Source organism: Rutidosis leptorrhynchoides, chromosome 1 (assembly GCF_046630445.1).
Source record: "Rutidosis leptorrhynchoides isolate AG116_Rl617_1_P2 chromosome 1, CSIRO_AGI_Rlap_v1, whole genome shotgun sequence".
NCBI classification, from domain to species: Eukaryota; Viridiplantae; Streptophyta; class Magnoliopsida; order Asterales; family Asteraceae; genus Rutidosis; species Rutidosis leptorrhynchoides.
Window position 1 is genome coordinate 671,708,962 of NC_092333.1, and position 17,588 is coordinate 671,726,549.

The window sequence follows — 17,588 nt, forward strand, 5'->3', positions numbered from 1 at the left end:
CTAAGTCAAGTTTCAAGTATAACGAGTAGGGCATTAGGTTAACACTTGCACCTAGGTCGGCTAGTGCATCATACACTACCGAATCACCCATCATACATGGTATGATAAAACTACCCGGATCTCCCAATTTTGGAGGTACATTTTGCTTTTTCAAGATGGCCGAACACTGATAATGCTAAAAACGAACATATATTTCATAGCATTATTCCTCAAGAAAGACAAGCTTTTAGTTGCAATTGTTCTATTTACAAGTGATATTCGTTTGTATAATAAAAGGTGAAGACAAAAGACAGATTCGACGAATTGAAGACGCAAACGACCAAAAAGCTCAAAAGTACAAAAGACAATCAAAAAGGTTCCAATTATTGATAAGAAACGTATCGAAATTACAAAAGTACAAGATTCAAAACGCAAAGTACAAGATATTAAATTGTACGCGAGGACGTTCGAAAATCCGGAACCGGGACCAGAGTCAACTCTTAACGCTCGACGCAACGGACTAAAAATTACAAGTTAACTATGTATATAAATATAATATAATATATAATTAATTATAATTAATTATATATATATTATATTTATATATAAAAAACCGTTGGCAGAGAAAACTCCAAGGACTGAGCTGTAAATACTATCTCCGCGACTCGCGGAGTTTGAAGGGGATTTTGCCGCGAGTCGCGGAGCCCCAAAATTCAACTCTGGCTATAAGGCAAACCGAATTCTGATCAAATTTCATATCTTATTTCTCTCATCTCTCAATATATACGATATATATATATATATACAATTTATATTTTAATTTTAATTTTAATTTTAATTACAATTCTAATAATAAGGGTATGTTAGTGAATGTTGTAAGGGTGTAAGTCGAAATTCTGTCCGTGTAACGCTACGCTATTTTTAATCATTGTAAGTTATGTTCAACCTTTTTATATTAATGTCTCGTAGCTAAGTTATTATTATGCTTGTTTAAAACGAAGTAATCATGATGTTGGGCTAATTACTAAAATTGGGTAATTGGGCTTTGTACCATAATTGGGGTTTGGACAAAAGAACGACACTTGTGGAAATTAGACTATGGGCTATTAATGGGCTTTATATTTGTTTAACTAAATGAAAGTTTGTTAATGTTAATATAAAGATTTACAATTGGGCGTCCCTATAAATTACCATATACACTCAATCGGACACGATGGGCGGGGTATTTATATGTACGAATAATCGTTTATTTAACCGGACACGGGAATGGATTAATAGCCACTAGAATAATTAAAACAGGGGTGAAATTACATTCAAGGGTAATTGGTGTAATTGTTAACAAAGTAGTAAAACCTTGGTTTACACGCAGTCGATAACCTGGTGTATTCATTAAACAAAGTATTAAAACCTTGTTACAATTCGAATCCCCAATTAGTTGGAATATTTAACTTCGGGTATAATAATAATTTGATGAGGACACTCGCACTTTATATTTATGACTGATGGACTGTTATGGACAAAAACCAGACGGACATATTGAATAATCCAGGACAAAGGACAATTAACCCATGGGCATAAAACTAAAAATCAACACGTCAAACATCATGATTACGGAAGTTTAAATAAGCATAATTCTTTTATTTCATATTTAATTTCCTTTATTTTATATTTAATTGCACTTCTAATTATCGCACTTTTATTTATTGTTATTTAATCGCAATTTTATTTTATCGCATTTTTATTATTCGCAATTTCATTATCGTTATTTACTTTACGCTTTAATTTAAGTCTTGTATTTATTTTATATTTTACATTAGGTTTTAACTGCGACTAAAGTCTTAAAATCGACAAACCGGTCATTAAACGGTAAAAACCCCCCTTTATAATAATAATATTACATATATATATATTTGTATTTTTATAAAAGTAAACTAATATAGCGTTGAGCTTTGTTTAAAGATTTCCCTGTGGAACGAACCGGACTTACTAAAAACTACACTACTGTACGATTAGGTACACTGCCTATAAGTGTTGTAGCAAGGTTTAAGTATATCCATTCTATAAATAAATAAATATCTTGTGTAAAATTGTATTGTATTTAATAGTATTTTCCTAGTAAAATATAAACTATTTTATATACACCTCGCAGAACATCAAACACTCCTCATGGAGGAATGTGGCAGATACTTCTTGGTATTTTCCTTTCGAGGATATGAGATCTTTTAAAAACTTCCCGTAATGGGGCATACCCTTAAGAACCTCTGCGAGTGGCATGTTAATGCTGATTTGCTTGATCATATCCGCAAATTTCTGATATTGGCTCGTGAGTCTGTCTTTCTTCAACGCTTTTGGGTATGGAATAGGTGCCTTGTACACCTTCACTGGTGGTTCTTCACTTTTCTTCGATATGACCTCCGGTGGATCACCTTTCTCTTGCTCTTTTTCAACATGCTCATCTATATCAACAGGCTCCTGCAAAACAGAAGGAGACAAGGGAACTTCTGGGGACTTAAGGGTCTCTGGGTTAGTAGTTAAACCGCTTCTAGTGGTTATAGCATTTACATGCTCATTCCTTGTTTGATTGTTACTAGGATTCACTTGAGTATTTGAGGGGAGAGCACCAGGTGGTCTCTCTGCTAGTAACTGTGAGATCCTTCCAACATCCCTTTCTAAGTTTTGAATCGTAGCTTGTTGATTGCGAATTTGCTGAGTTTGAATTTCTGCATTTTGTTCGTGTTTAACCATAAAATCTCTCAACAGATCTTCTAAACCGGATTTCTTCTCAGGTTGTGGTTGTATAAGTGCTTGTGGTTGATTGTGTTGGAAATTATTTTGGTAATTTCGTGGCGGTTGATTACGATTGTTTAGATGATTGTAACCCGGTGGTGTATTTCTTTGATTTTGATTCTGGAAATTTCGGTTATTTTGGTAACCTGCATTCCCTCCGTGGTAGTTGTTGTTTGAACTTGAAGGTCCTCCTATTTGATAACTGTTGACAGGAGGATATTTTCGGTTATTTGCTTCAACCGTCGGAAAGTCGTCAAAATTCATCTCACCTTTTCGCATGTAACCTAGGAAATTTGCTTGCTCTTCCATCGTCGTTTGGTCGCAATCTCGTGTGAGATGGGGACCTTGGCACAACTCGCACCCTACCCTGATAGCGTGCATTTCTTTGGTTACCTTCTCGATTTGTCTTGCTTGATTTGCCAATTGAACTTTTAATGCAGCGATTTCATCGTTGCTTTCGACATTAGCAACTGTTGACGATCTAGAGAATTCCATCTCCTGATGCCAATTATGAGAATGGGCTGCTATATTGGCAATTATCGTGTGAGCGTCTTCGGGCGTTTTTTTCATGATTGATTCTCCTGCTGCAACATCTATATCCTTCCGGGTAGCCACATTGACTCCTTTATAGAAAATTTGGACTTTTTGGAATGTATTCAATCAGTGTTGAGGACATACCCTAAGCATTTTATTAAATCGGGTCCAAGCTTCATAAAGAGTCTCGTTAGACTTCTGCTTGAAGTGATTTATGTCACTTTGCAATTTTGCTGCTTTCGAAGCGGGGAAGAATTCTGACAAAAATTTGTACATCATATCATTCCAGTTTTCAATATAACCTTCCGGTAATGAGTCTAGCCAATCTCTTGCATCATCCTTAAGGGACCATGGAAAGATTTTTAGACATGCAACTTCATCGGAGACATCTTTGATTTTGAAAAGCTTGCAAATGCTTACAAACTTACGAAGATGCTCGTTAGCATCCTCATTTGGGGCTCCACCGAATTGACATGTATTAGTCACCATGTGGAGAAATTGTCCCTTTATTTCAAAACCATCAGTCATCGTAGGTTGAATAATTGCGTGGCCTTGTCCTGTCCTTGTTGCCTTCTTCAAAGCATCCATCGTTTGATTTGTAGCAGTCATCTCTTCCTCTTTTTTAATGACTGGCTCGATGATTGGTTGAACAATTGGTTTAGAGTTAGAATCTAACGAAAGTGATTTTAAACCTTGAGCAAGAGATTCTACTTCTTGAGCTCTTAAGCGTCCGTGAAGTTCTCTTTCAGGTTCAGGATATGAAGGAATTAAATTAGAGTTGGAAGAACGTAGATTCATGCACTAATGCTTATCCTGCAATCACAACACTACAAACAAACCAATAGCAAAAATACAAGCTTACAATAAAAAGTAACTTTTCTAGGAATTGAATTCCTACAAAAGGATCGAATAATTCAAAGTTTATTAAAATCTTTTAACAAAACCGCTCCCCGGCAGCGGCGCCAAAAAGTTGATGTGTCAAGACATAACCTTTTAAAATGTAGACAATATGCTTAATAATTAACACATAATACAGGCAACTAAAACCCGATCATGTAGTAACTAGCAAGTAAATTGACCAGTTCGATCCACAGGGAGAAGTTTGTTTAAATGATTTTACCACGATTAATTATTCTAAAAAGGGGGTTTATATTTGAAGTTGTGTTTTTGTTTAACGAAACAGTAAATAAATATAATGAATGACAATAATGAGAATGCGGTGTTTACTTCTATGCTTGATAGATGACAGGGATTTTTCTTTTATAATTAAAACCGTTATGCGATAGTTACAATAGAGTAGTTTATATCAATTTCACAATATCTATAAACTTAAGAACTATGTTTAATCAACAGGATTCTTTCTTGATTAAATTCACATAAAACCTAGTTTACTAAGATCACTCTAAGTAAACTACATGATTGTAAAACCTAAATATCATCCAATTACCATCCTATATTCACATATAGGTGTCTAGATCACTAGGTGTTGAAGTACAAATTATAGCCTTTGATAAATTCACATAAATCAAGTCATAACTCGTATAATTGAACTAGAATATAAAGATAGTTATAACAATGGATTTCTTGAAAGAACATGGTGATTTAGATTGATTAACTAACTAGATTCAACCCGGTTAAACTCACGTGAAACCTTAATTACAACAATCACTTGAGGTAATTTCATAACTATGTTGCTTTGGAACTTATTCAATTACCGAATTAAACACATAACAAAATCACTTAAGTGTATGTATCTAATCGTCTAGATTACTAGATGTATTGAAGTATAGATTGTTTTCCTAGTTAACTCACATTAATAGGTTGCAATCTATATAATTGAAGTAATGATCTAAACATGCATAACAATGGTTCTTACGGTTGAACTAGATAATTAAATCAATCAAACATATGTATAACTAGCATAACATCAAAGTATAGAACAATCCCAAGCCATAAATCTTACATTGAAGCAAACACACAAGGCTTTTAGCCTAACATAATCATAGTAGAACTAATGAAACAGTAAATACAAGTTGAATTCATGTTAAAAAGATATAGAACAATAGTACCAATTGCGATAAATGATCCTAGCTTAATATTGATGTTGAAAGAGTGGAGATTAACTTGCAGCCTTCCTTGGACCTTGAAAATCATCTTAAAACTGGGGGAGAACGTAGTAGTGAAGGTCCTTGAAGTAAGTAACCATTTGCTTCATTAAATAGCCTCAAAAGTTAGGTATTTTGGCCAGAAAGTGACCAGATGCGTCGCATCTCTTTGGGATGCGCCGCATCTCTTTACGTTTAGTAGATTCCAGCTCGATTCTGCACTCAGGACTGTCGGCAGGGGGTCAGATGCGCCGCATCTAGGATAGATGCGCCGCATCTGGGACAGATGCGCCGCATCCATCTCAGATGCGCCGCATGTGTTGCTATTTTGGCCCAGAAGTCTTCATGCTCCGCATCTGAAACTGTCGGGAGTTATTTGGTGTAAAGATGCGCCGCATCTAAGAGAGACGCGCCGCATTTGGACCTGTTTCAGTGGTTTCGGGCTGTTTTACGCATTCGATCTTCGTTTTAACTCTGTTTTTGCTGTTAGTCTTCATTTATTCATTCACAATGGACTTTTTACAAATGTACATGAATTACAATACATACGTATAACAATTACATACAAATGGAACAACATTGGATCGAAATAACGACAATAAACATGTATAATTTTGGCGTTATCAACATTTCACCACATAGAAATAACCAACTCATGTTATCTTTCTTGATCAATACTCACCCAAAAACTATTCTGCTTATTCATTTATACAAACAAAAAAAAAAAATAACCCTTCAACTACAACTACTAACCAGAGTTTCTTGTTTTGTGTTCCTACTTCATTGATCATCACTGTATAATCCCAAGAACACAGACACCTCATTAAAACCATCGATCACCTTTCTGTTTCATTCGAGCTCACCACCGACCCACTTGAATAACCCATCACTTTTCCTTGTATCACCTTGACCAAGAACCACAAACCCACTTTTTGTTCGATGACATCTTCTCATTTTAAACTTGAACAAACAATCATCTTTTCCCTTCGATCAACTCAAATCACCACTTTTGATATCTCTAGTAAACCGCCACCACTATATTTTCTTTTTGTTTAACAATCGAACACCTGCAAACTCTATATTCACTTCTGTTATTTCCATTTTACTTTCTAAAAGGTTTGAAATAATGAATGGTACTACACAATGCATATTTAATATTTATAAACAAAGGTTAGTGGGAGTTGATAGGAAATTATGGCCGACCAAGATGTAATTGTTTAAGGAACTAGTACCAAATTGAATTAAATTAATGGATTGATAGGTATAGTGGGGTTGCAAGTTCAAAAGATGTCTGCCATTTTTTTTTCCCATACCACGTCCTCAGCAACCAAAAATCTTGCCATCTTTTATTTCATTTCTTTCTAGCCGTCGATGTATTATTCTGTTCTTACCACACAGCAAACCGATTTCATTTAATGTTTTGGATCAGTCCACCGTTTGGGCTATACATGATTTAAAGAGATTTCAAGGTGGGTTTGCAACTTGGGCTTCTGCTTACGTGATTGGGCTCCCGTTTCATGGTCGGCCGATATGTATGTTTTATTGGACTACAAACTAGAAATAGATACATGATATTGATAAGTGTTAATAGCGAATTAATATACTGATGTTGTGGTGATTTAAATGGTGATGTTATTTAATATGATGATCATGAGATTATTTGATCACGGTAATAATGAAGATGACGTTGATGATGAATGATATAAGATTATGATGATGATGTTGTGTTGAAAGTGTTGATTAATGATAATAAAGGATGATGGTGTATGTTGTATGTATATGATGATGATGATTCGTGTATGGTGGTACGATCAATGATGATGATTCATTAGGTAGTGAAGAAGAAGATAGAACAGAAAACAGAATAAATGAAATAAAGGCGTAACATAAATCAGATAGGAATGGACGGAGGAGTGGTTTAAGAGGTTGTTTGGGTTAACTAGTGGTCGCGGGTTCGATTCCAGGCGGGAGCGTTATATTTTTTTAAGGGGTTTATTCTTTAAGGTAGCTACTGATTATTATTATTATTATTATTATTATTATTATTATTATTATTATTATTATTATTATTATTATTATTATTATTATCATCATCATTATTATTATTATTATTATTATTATTATTATTATTATTATTATTATTATTATTATTATTATTATTACTATTATTATTATTATTAGTATTATTAGAATTTTTATCATCATTATTACTAAAAACATTATTATTAGTAAACTTTATCTTTTTATTAAATTTGTATCATTATTATTATTATTATTAGTATTAACATTACTTGTATTTTTTTTTACATTATTATTATTATTATCATAAAAAGATACAAATTTTATTTTAATTATAAATAATAATATTATTTTACCAAATAAATACAAATTATATAAACCTATATAAAATAACAAATTATGGATTTTCATCAATACTAACCACATATATATATATATATATATATATATATATATATATATATATATATATATATATATATATATATATATATATATATATATATATATATATATATATATATATATATATATATATATATATATTAACTACATTAAATATATGTATACAACTTAAAACTATATAACATATAAATCATGATATGATATATGAATTTATTCGATTACAGTTATATGTATTAATATATATATCCGATATAGGTTCGTGAATTCGAGGCCAACCTTACACTTGTTCAATGATGTTATATGTATTTTTACTACGAAATACATTAGGTGAGTTTCATTTGATCCCTTTTACTCTTTACATTTTTGGGCTGAGAATACATGCAAATGCTTTATTAACTGTTTTACAATATTTATATGCGTGAGTTTCATTACTCCCTTTTTAAATGCTTTTGCAATATATATTTTTGGGACTGAGAATACATGCGTTGCTTTTATAAATGTTTTACGAAATAGACACAAGTAATCAAAACTACATTCTATGGCTGGATTATTAAACCGAATATGCCCCTTATTAAGTCTGGTAATCTAAGAATTAGGGAACAGACACCCTAATTGACACGAATCCTAAAGATAGATCTATCGGGCCCAACAAGCCCCATCCAAAGTACCGGATGCTTTAGTACTTCGAAATTTATATCATGTCCGAAGGAGGATCCCGGAATGATGGGGATATTCTTATATGCATATTGTGAATGTCGGTTACCAGGTGTTCAATCCATATGAATGATATTTTTGTCTCTATGCATGGGACGTATGTTTATGAGAAATGGAAATATGAAATCTTGTGGTCTATTAAAATTATGATATGATTATTTATGATAAACTAATGAACTCACCAACCTTTTGGTTGACACTTGAAAGCATGTTTATTCTCAGGTACGAAGAAATCTTCCGCTGTGCATTTTCTCATTTTATAGATATTACTTGGAGTCATTCATGGCATATTTCAAAAGACGTTGCATTCGAGTCGTCGAGTTCATCAAGATTATTATTAAGTCAATTATAGTTGGATATATTATGAAATGGTATACATGCCTATAAACTTTCGATGTAATGAAAGATTGTCTTTTCAAAAACGAATGCATTGTTTGTAAAATGTATCATATAGAGGTCAAGTACCTCGCGATGTAATCAACTGTTGTGAATCGTTTATGATCGATATGGACTTCGTCCGGATGGATTAGGACGGGTCTTTACACGGTACTTTGGATGGGGTTTGTTAGGCCCAATAGATCTATCTTTAGGATTCGCGTCAATTATGGGTGCACTAATTCTCAAAATTAGTGATGTTCCCTAATTCTTAGTCTACCAAGCAAAAAGGGGCATATTCGGCTTCGAGAATGTAGTTTCAATTACTTGTGTCTATTTCGTCAAACATTTATAAAAGTTGCGCATGTATTCTCAGCCCAAAAATATAAAGGGTAAAAAGGCAAATGAAACTCACCATACTGTATTTCGTAGTAAAAATACATATAACGTCATTGAACAAGTGCAAGGTTGGCCTCGGATTCACGAACCTAAATTAATTATGTATATTTATATGTCATAGTGTACCACAATCCTAATGCTCGAGACTAATATGCAAAAGTCAACAAAAGTCAATTTGACTCAAAATGATTTTCAAAATTTATACATGATTATTATATAGTTTAAATATCGTCGTTTTATATTTTTAAACATTTTTAAAAGATTTAATAGAGTAAATAATATAATTCATTTAAATAAAATTTTATATAAAAATATACTTTTATATATCTTAAGTAGTAAAATTTATAAAGTTCATTTAATATCATAAAAATATTATGATAGATTCTATTAAGGTAATTATATATTTATTTGATAAAATAACCTTGATAATAATAATAAGTAAAAGTTGTATTATTTTGTAATAATGATTATTATTATTCTATTAATAAAAATATCAATATTTATATTTACTAAAAATGATATTAGGGAATTGATATTTCCAAATTACCTTTTGATAAATCCACACAGAATTACTAATATACCCTTAAAGAACGATAATTTTATCTAAATCAATATCTTACAATATTTTAATTTCATCATGATACTCATACACATTATTTCTTAATCGTTCATTTAATAGCTTTTAATCGTCTTTTATATCGCATTCGTGTTAATGATAATAATAGTAATTATAATAATTAGGTGTTGCTAATATTAGTTTCTAGTTATAATAATACTAATGGTAATAAATATTACGATAATATTAATTATAACTTTAACGATAATAACGATAGTAATAATAATAAATTAATAATTTTTAATGATAATACTTTTTATGGATAATGATAATAATAATAATAATAATAATAATAATAATAATAATAATAATAATAATAATAATTAGATAAAAACTAGAACGACGATAATAACGACGATAATAATAATCATTTTTAATAATAATACAAAAATTCAATTGACTATAACTTCTAATCCGTTCATCGAAACCATTCGATATCTAAATGAAAAGTTCTTAATTTTTCGTTAGCTTTCCAACGACATGCATATTTTATACCTTATCTCAACCGCATATGTATCAAACTTATGATTCATCAAAACTATCTAATGACTAAACTAAACATACATGCATACATAATCATATCTACTCGAGCACTAGTCAGGGATACACTAATAATATGTAAAAGTTAAGTTATGAGTGCTCACGTATCAATATTGAGATTCAATATTGCAGGAAAGGTACGTAGACGCAACGGAGACGATAAACACTAGATTGACCTCACGAGCATACCCATGAACCATACCCATCACCTCCATAGCTATAACCCATAATTTCCTTAGCCCTATCCTACTCGAAAAACTTGTTTTTAAATTACTCGATTAACACTCCGTCGTAGTATTTTATGTATAAATACTAATAATATCGCTCCTAATACTACTACTAATAATAATAATAATAATTAATAATAATAATTAATAATAATAATAATAATAATAATAATAATAATAATAATAATAATAATAATAATAATTTATATATAGAGAGAGTAATACGAGAGATAGATGGATAGAATGAATTAGAAGCAGAACACGAGCGAATTTTATAGAACTCTCCTGCCCAAGCCTGCCATGCGATCGCATGGCTCACTACTACATATCCCATGCGATCGCATGGGATACCTTTATAGCCTACATATGATCAAACTTATATGCCGACACTCATTATAATATATATTTTATATATAATATATTTAATTCATATATTTAATTATATATTATATTATATTTACGTTCGTAAAAATATAATTTTTACTCAAATGACACGGACGTTGTCACTCGACTCATGTACCACTTTCGGTTTTTCGAACGCACTTTCGTACGTTTAGAAAACTAGCCCTTTACGTTACGCGACGTGTACCCTTAATAATAATTTGACTTATTTATCAATAAATTACCTTATAAAAATGTAACTTATAAAATTTGAGCGTTGTGGTCATTTGCTTCTATAAATCAGTGACTCGTTGTTTATCAAAATATATTATTTTAAATTAGGACGTTTTATGACTAAGTTATATATATATATATATATATATATATATATATATATATATATATATATATATATATATATATATATATATTCTTATTTAGAATTGTAAATTTGTATATAATATATATGTTTGAAATATTTATCTAATGATGTAATATTTAGTCTTTCAAAACCAATTACATTTCAAAGTTCGTTTTATATAATTTAACTCGTTTTAAATAATAGTAGTTATTTTACCAAATAATGTTTTTAATATGAAAACCAAATAGTTGATTTATCAAGTGACACGAGTTTATCAAAGTAAAGTACACCTTTGAAATTTAAACGGAAATGATTACTAACTTTTGACTAACTCTCGTTAATGACACTATTGTAAATCACTTTTACCAAATATTCCGGATACCGTTAAAAGGAAAGGTTTTCTAAATCAAAGTGGACCTCTCAATAGAGACTCGAATTCATAATTCAATGTATCTAATATTTCAATCTTTTTATATTATCTTTTAATTCCATCGATAATTATTCTAAATATATTTTGAAACAAATACGTTTATGTAAAGTATTATACGTCTAATACTTTGTTAATGTTTTCGAGTTATAATATATACAAATACATATATAATCATATCCGTCCATATAACAGCTCGTGAATCATTGGAATTTGGTCGAGGTTAAATGAATGTATGAACATATTTTTAAAATCCTTGAGATTCAACTTAACAAACTTTGCTTATCGTGTCGGAAACATATAAAGATTAAAGTTTAAATTTGGTCGGAAATTTCCGGGTCGTCACAGTTCACTCTCGGCCATACTCGTCATCATATTATCAAAAGCCACGAAAGCATCATCGGTCATACCATACTTTGTCAACCCCGAAGAAGCACCAAAAGTCTCCATAGTTCGCTCAAAAGTCTTCAGATTTTTGTCCCCAACTCAAAAGCCCATGACCCAAAATGTTATATTTTCATGGAACAATTGGAAAAAGATTTACAATGTGAACGTTTTAAAAAAAAATTCCTGTGAAATTTTTTCTAATTCCGCTTGTGACCTTAACTGATTACGGAGTATTTTAGAATGGAAGAATAAGCATCTCATTACACTTCCAAATATATTGACGTGCAACTAAAGGATAGTTGATACTTCTACTTGTAAGTTATATCATGATTATATTATTGCATTGCATCTCAAAAAGATAAGAAATGATACTAATCTACACCAAAGTTCGTCTAACTAACATTACATAGTTAATACAGTATTATTATTATTTTTTTTTTTTTTTGGTATTCTATATGCTAACCACATGATATTATTAAACACTGGAACAAGTGATCAACGATTCCAAAACCATTATTTCAATTAATGTAAAGGTGGTGTTGATTAGGGGACTTTTAGCCATACACTAATGCTACTACTTACAGTTTCATAGCTTTGAGTATAAAGCAAGCAAAAGAAAAGCTCCTACTTTCCATTTGATTGTTCATGTTCATTGTTCTTTAATCCATTCTTAAGCCAAGAATCCCTTACATACCCCATCTCCATCACCATCTTCTAAGTATCAAAACCCATCTCCACATGCACCTACTCTCGACCCAAACTCGTTCTTACTTATATATACAAACGCCACACACATACACGCATTGTATGCTATGCCCCTAAGCGAAGATAAAGCTAATGAAAATGAACATCAACAAGCACTTGTTACTAGTGTTTCTCTATGCCTTAATCATTTCTTCTTATCACATCTTCGCCTCACCATCTTGCACGTACCTTGATTCCCACTATAGTTTTATGCGTATAATTGTGTACTTAACTATTAATAAACTTTTTATCTCTATGTGCAGATGCAAAATTGCATGGAGCAATGACTTTTCCGTTGACTTTAGCACCGAAATCTCATGTTGTTAATCATCTTGCAGATGATTTATCTTTGCCTCCAATTGATCCTCTTACTCCTGTTTTACCCGAGGCTTATTGCTCAAATCCTCCAGGTTATTCTCCGCCTTCAACCACCACTCTGCCGCCAGTGTCAGGATCACCCACTATTGGATCCACCACCACATCACCGCCTCCATCTTTCTCCCCCTACCCTACACCACCTGCATCATCTTCCTCGTACCCTACATCACCTGCATCATCATCATCATCATCATCATCATCATCATCATCATCATCATCATCATCCTACCCTACACCACCTGCATCATCATCCTCCTATCCTACACCACCTGCATCATCATCATCCTCCTATCCTACACCACCTGCATCATCATCCTCCTATCCTACACCACCTACATCTTATCCTACACCTACCACACCACCCGCTAGTACGATCCCAGGCTCACCTGCAATTTATCAACCCAGCCCTATTTTGAGCCCACCTTATGAACCAAGTCCACCATCATTCTCATTTCCTTCACCCACAGGGATCATACCAGCCCCACCACTATTCGAACCACCTATTGTATACCCTCCACCAACTGGACCACCGCCAGCTCACCATGAGCCAGGGTCTGCCCTATGGTGTGTAGCAAAACCTTCTGTTCCAGATCCAATTGTGCAAGAAGCCATGAACTACGCTTGTGGTTCAGGTGCCGACTGTGAATCACTACAGCCAAATAGAGAGTGCTTTCAGCCTGACACATTGTTTGCACATGCTTCTTATGCACTCAATAGTTACTGGCAAAGAACCAAAGTTGCTGGTGGGACCTGTGAATTCGGTGGGTCCGCCATGCTCGTCACTGTTGACCCAAGTAAGCCCATCAATTGCTACAAAAGCTTCTTCCACCGATTTTGACTTTATAACTGAATAATATTTAAATTTCTTTTTAACAGGTTATGATGGGTGCCATTTCATATCCTTCTAAATGGGACAAGTTTTTGTAAGTAACTAATTGAATAGAGATAGAATTTGAAGTATGATTTGGGGCTTTAACTAGAACTTTACTCTATTACTATGTCTTTGAACAAAATGCAATGGAAGTTGTGAGCAGTTATCCTTGTCTAAAAGTATAAACGCAAAAATTTTAACAGTTCAAAACCTGAAAAACTCATTGCAGTAACTAGATAACAATAACATTCATTGTATATTCATAACTTTATAATATTAATACATTGCCAAGGGCATAACATATTCAAGAAATGGGAATTCAGTACCCAATAATATAGAAGTCTTGTAGACAAATAATATTCCAAATAATAAATAAACGATTTTGCTAAATCTACAAAGTGCAGCCATTAAAAAGATTAAATACATTCAAGATCGAAAGGAGCCCCTTCGACCCACCTCATAATTGCACGATCACACATCAGTGACCACCTGGGTTTCTGTTCCATGACAGATATGTAGGATCACCAAGATGCCTGTAATATGGATAACAACAACAAATTAGTGATAACACAACGCTATGAGTCTATGTGATAACGCATGAATATTTGCTATTTAATTCAAGATGATTTAATCTTGTCACATAACAGTGGTGTCATAATCCCAACATGTTTTATAAGATCAAAATGTAGATATAGCAAACCTATAATTACCTTGGCTTAATAAGATATATGAGAGTAAACGTTGTAGCTAGTAAGAAGCACAAGCCGCCAACAGCAAGATACGCAATGCCAATAAAATTATTTTTCCCACCAAGCCAACTTGTGGTCGAGAGCACTAGTTTCTTCTTGCCATTGAAACTGTAAGTGTTGTACCTATTCTCCAATACTACATTTATTGTGTCACCTGCCTCAATATCCGTCTCTATCTTGCCGTACAACTTCCTAAAAGTCGGTAGAGCTGCAGTTCGCATCCACACAATAAGGTCTTCTTGCTCACTCAGCTATTAATTCACAACAAAAAACACAAAGTAAAGTTTATAATTAGGTACTTAACACATTTCAAGAAGGATATACATTCCACAAATGGTTTGTTTCTGTACAGCTCCTAATTCAGTAAGTAAAATTGTTGTTTCTTTGTCACTTAATCTGAATATTAATCCGCTTCTAGGAGACATAGAATCAGACACCCCTTCCCAGACACCCCTTCCCAAACAGAGGCAAATGGAAACAGGAATTAATACAGAAAAAAGTAAACAATCCCTTACTGGTTTAGACTCGTTGAGACTTCCACCACCAATAAGACTTCCTTTTTGGAAATTTTTAGGGAAAACGTCACTTCCAAACTTATCTTCTCTGTCACTTTTCCATGAGATATGTCTCTTGTTAACATTCAATGAGACGTTGTTACCAGTGGAGAAGCTATAGGTGTCGTTAAACAAACTCCAGGCTACAAGACCACAAGGCACTATCGGCATTCCGTTTGATTCATGTTCGGGCTTACATGTATTTGTGTCATTCTCGTCACCACGATTTTTCAATTGTGTATCACTTCGGCTCTTAACATACCTGCAAATGTAAATTTCCTATGCTTAATCTCAACTTAAGTAAACTTCTATATTGATTTCTAGCTACAAATTTGAGAGATTACCTGCGGTGATTCTGATAAAAATTGTCGAGCTGATAGTAGACATAAATAGGCTGCTTCATACGCTTTTTGACCTAAAATATTCATTTATTTAGAGAATATAAAAAATTAATAACAATATTACATTGTCACTTTCAGACGGAGGATAAGATCTAACTTAGATTGCAACTGTATCTAACAATGCAGAAATAACCAGAAAGTAATAAGTTTAAACTTACTGTGAAGCTTAGGGTACATGTTTTACTGCTATTGGATTGTATCAACGCGATTTTTTGACTTTTTGAGCCTTGTATGCAGAAATTATCGTACCGGCGAATTATTTCAACTACCTACATGAACAAACACGAAACCAATATCAAGGACCATAACAAACAGGATAAAAATATAATTTCATAGATTTGTTCTATCCACAATAAAAAAACAAATCATACATCACGAGACGCGAAGAGGGAAGTGAGTCCTATTGGAATGAACACAATCGTCACAAGCATGAACGCTGAAATAACCTGCAGTATGAACCATACAAATAATTAGACCTTCTAATTTTTCATAAATTATTCAATATTAATAAAGAACATGAATGAATAGAAAGACACCTACCCATTTTGGAGTAAGAATTGGCTTGCAAGCTGGCAGTTCCTGCTGTGTAAACCTGGAATCTGTAACAATAATCACAAAAAAATAGCAAACCTGAGTATATTTAATATTTAATTATCCATATATGACATCCATTTGTCTTGACCTAATTAGGACAAAACTAAGCAATAAATTCAATGCAGACTTTTATAAAATACCACATATGCAACATTTACAAGCCTTTCAATCACAAATATACAAACTGTAGTTATTATATAGAATACAGTATATATATGTATCAGTATCATATAGCGTAACGTAACAGGATACATCAAATAGCAAAGATATGATCAAACTGAATCGGATCTGTTCCTTAAGTATGTAAATTCATCGAAATAAAACAAAAATTAACAAGGATCGAAGTAGAGATATACACTTAGGTCGTTTCGAATTTCTTCTCGGAGTCGATGGATCAGGTGATCCGGCTCCGCCGGAGCTAGATGACGGAGCGTTTGCGTTCATCGGCGTTGTTGGATTACTATTCATCATAAACTATATAGTACAGTATATAATACAATCTATCTATAATTCTATAATTAGTAATAGATCAAAGTAAAAAAATTGAAGATGTCCTATTGGGGATGAATGGATCCAAAAAGGGAGGATTTTGATTATTGATTATGCTTTTGAAGTTACGAATAGAAAACTAGAATTAGAAATTAGAAAATTGTAAGAATTTGAAGATGAGATTGAGTTGTGAATATTTGACTTTTCTTTACTCTGCTTTGACTTTGAATTTTGGAAGAGGAATAAGAATTGGTCTTACAAAACTGGTCCCCACAACTTTGCAAATAATACTTGGTTAACCTGTTTTAATTGTAACTAGATTTGTGTTCCGCGCTTCGCGCCGGATTAGTGTCATTTTAACGCTACTACATCGTCAGACAGTTTTTGGGCTGAAAGTCATCAAAATGTTGTCCACTCTTTCCAGACCATTTACGCAATGCCCAGCAACTGTTATGGTTTGAGGCATCCTTTGTTCATTTTTACACTCTAAATTATTGAGATAAAAAGAACAAATAAATGTTTGAATTTGGTGATAATAAAAGAACAAAAACT

General features: G+C 32.6%; 1 protein-coding gene across 1 annotated transcript; it reads right to left on the reverse strand.

The window, feature by feature from the left end:
• Positions 1 to 14,443: 14,443 nt before the first annotated feature.
• LOC139885933 (ALA-interacting subunit 3-like) lies at positions 14,444 to 17,175 on the reverse strand. The gene is made up of 8 exons (XM_071869680.1): positions 16,904 to 17,175; positions 16,494 to 16,552; positions 16,325 to 16,399; positions 16,112 to 16,222; positions 15,897 to 15,967; positions 15,514 to 15,814; positions 14,960 to 15,249; positions 14,444 to 14,782 (listed from the first exon to the last, which is right to left on the reverse strand). The coding sequence occupies exons 1-8, from the start codon at positions 17,016 to 17,018 to the stop codon at positions 14,728 to 14,730; spliced, it is 1,077 nt and encodes a 358-aa protein (XP_071725781.1). The 5' UTR covers positions 17,019 to 17,175; the 3' UTR covers positions 14,444 to 14,727.
• Between the last annotated feature and the right edge of the window lie 413 nt (positions 17,176 to 17,588).

Excerpts from the sequence above, each read along its gene's own strand:
- LOC139885933 (XM_071869680.1), bottom strand. The coding sequence starts at position 17,018 with ATGATGAATAGTAATCCAACAACGCCGATGAACGCAAACGCTCCGTCA. Across the intron at positions 16,400-16,493 it reads CAATTCTTACTCCAAAATGG|GTTATTTCAGCGTTCATGCT; the intron begins GTAGGTGTCTTT and ends TTCATACTGCAG. Across the intron at positions 15,815-15,896 it reads TTTTATCAGAATCACCGCAG|GTATGTTAAGAGCCGAAGTG; the intron begins GTAATCTCTCAA and ends TTACATTTGCAG.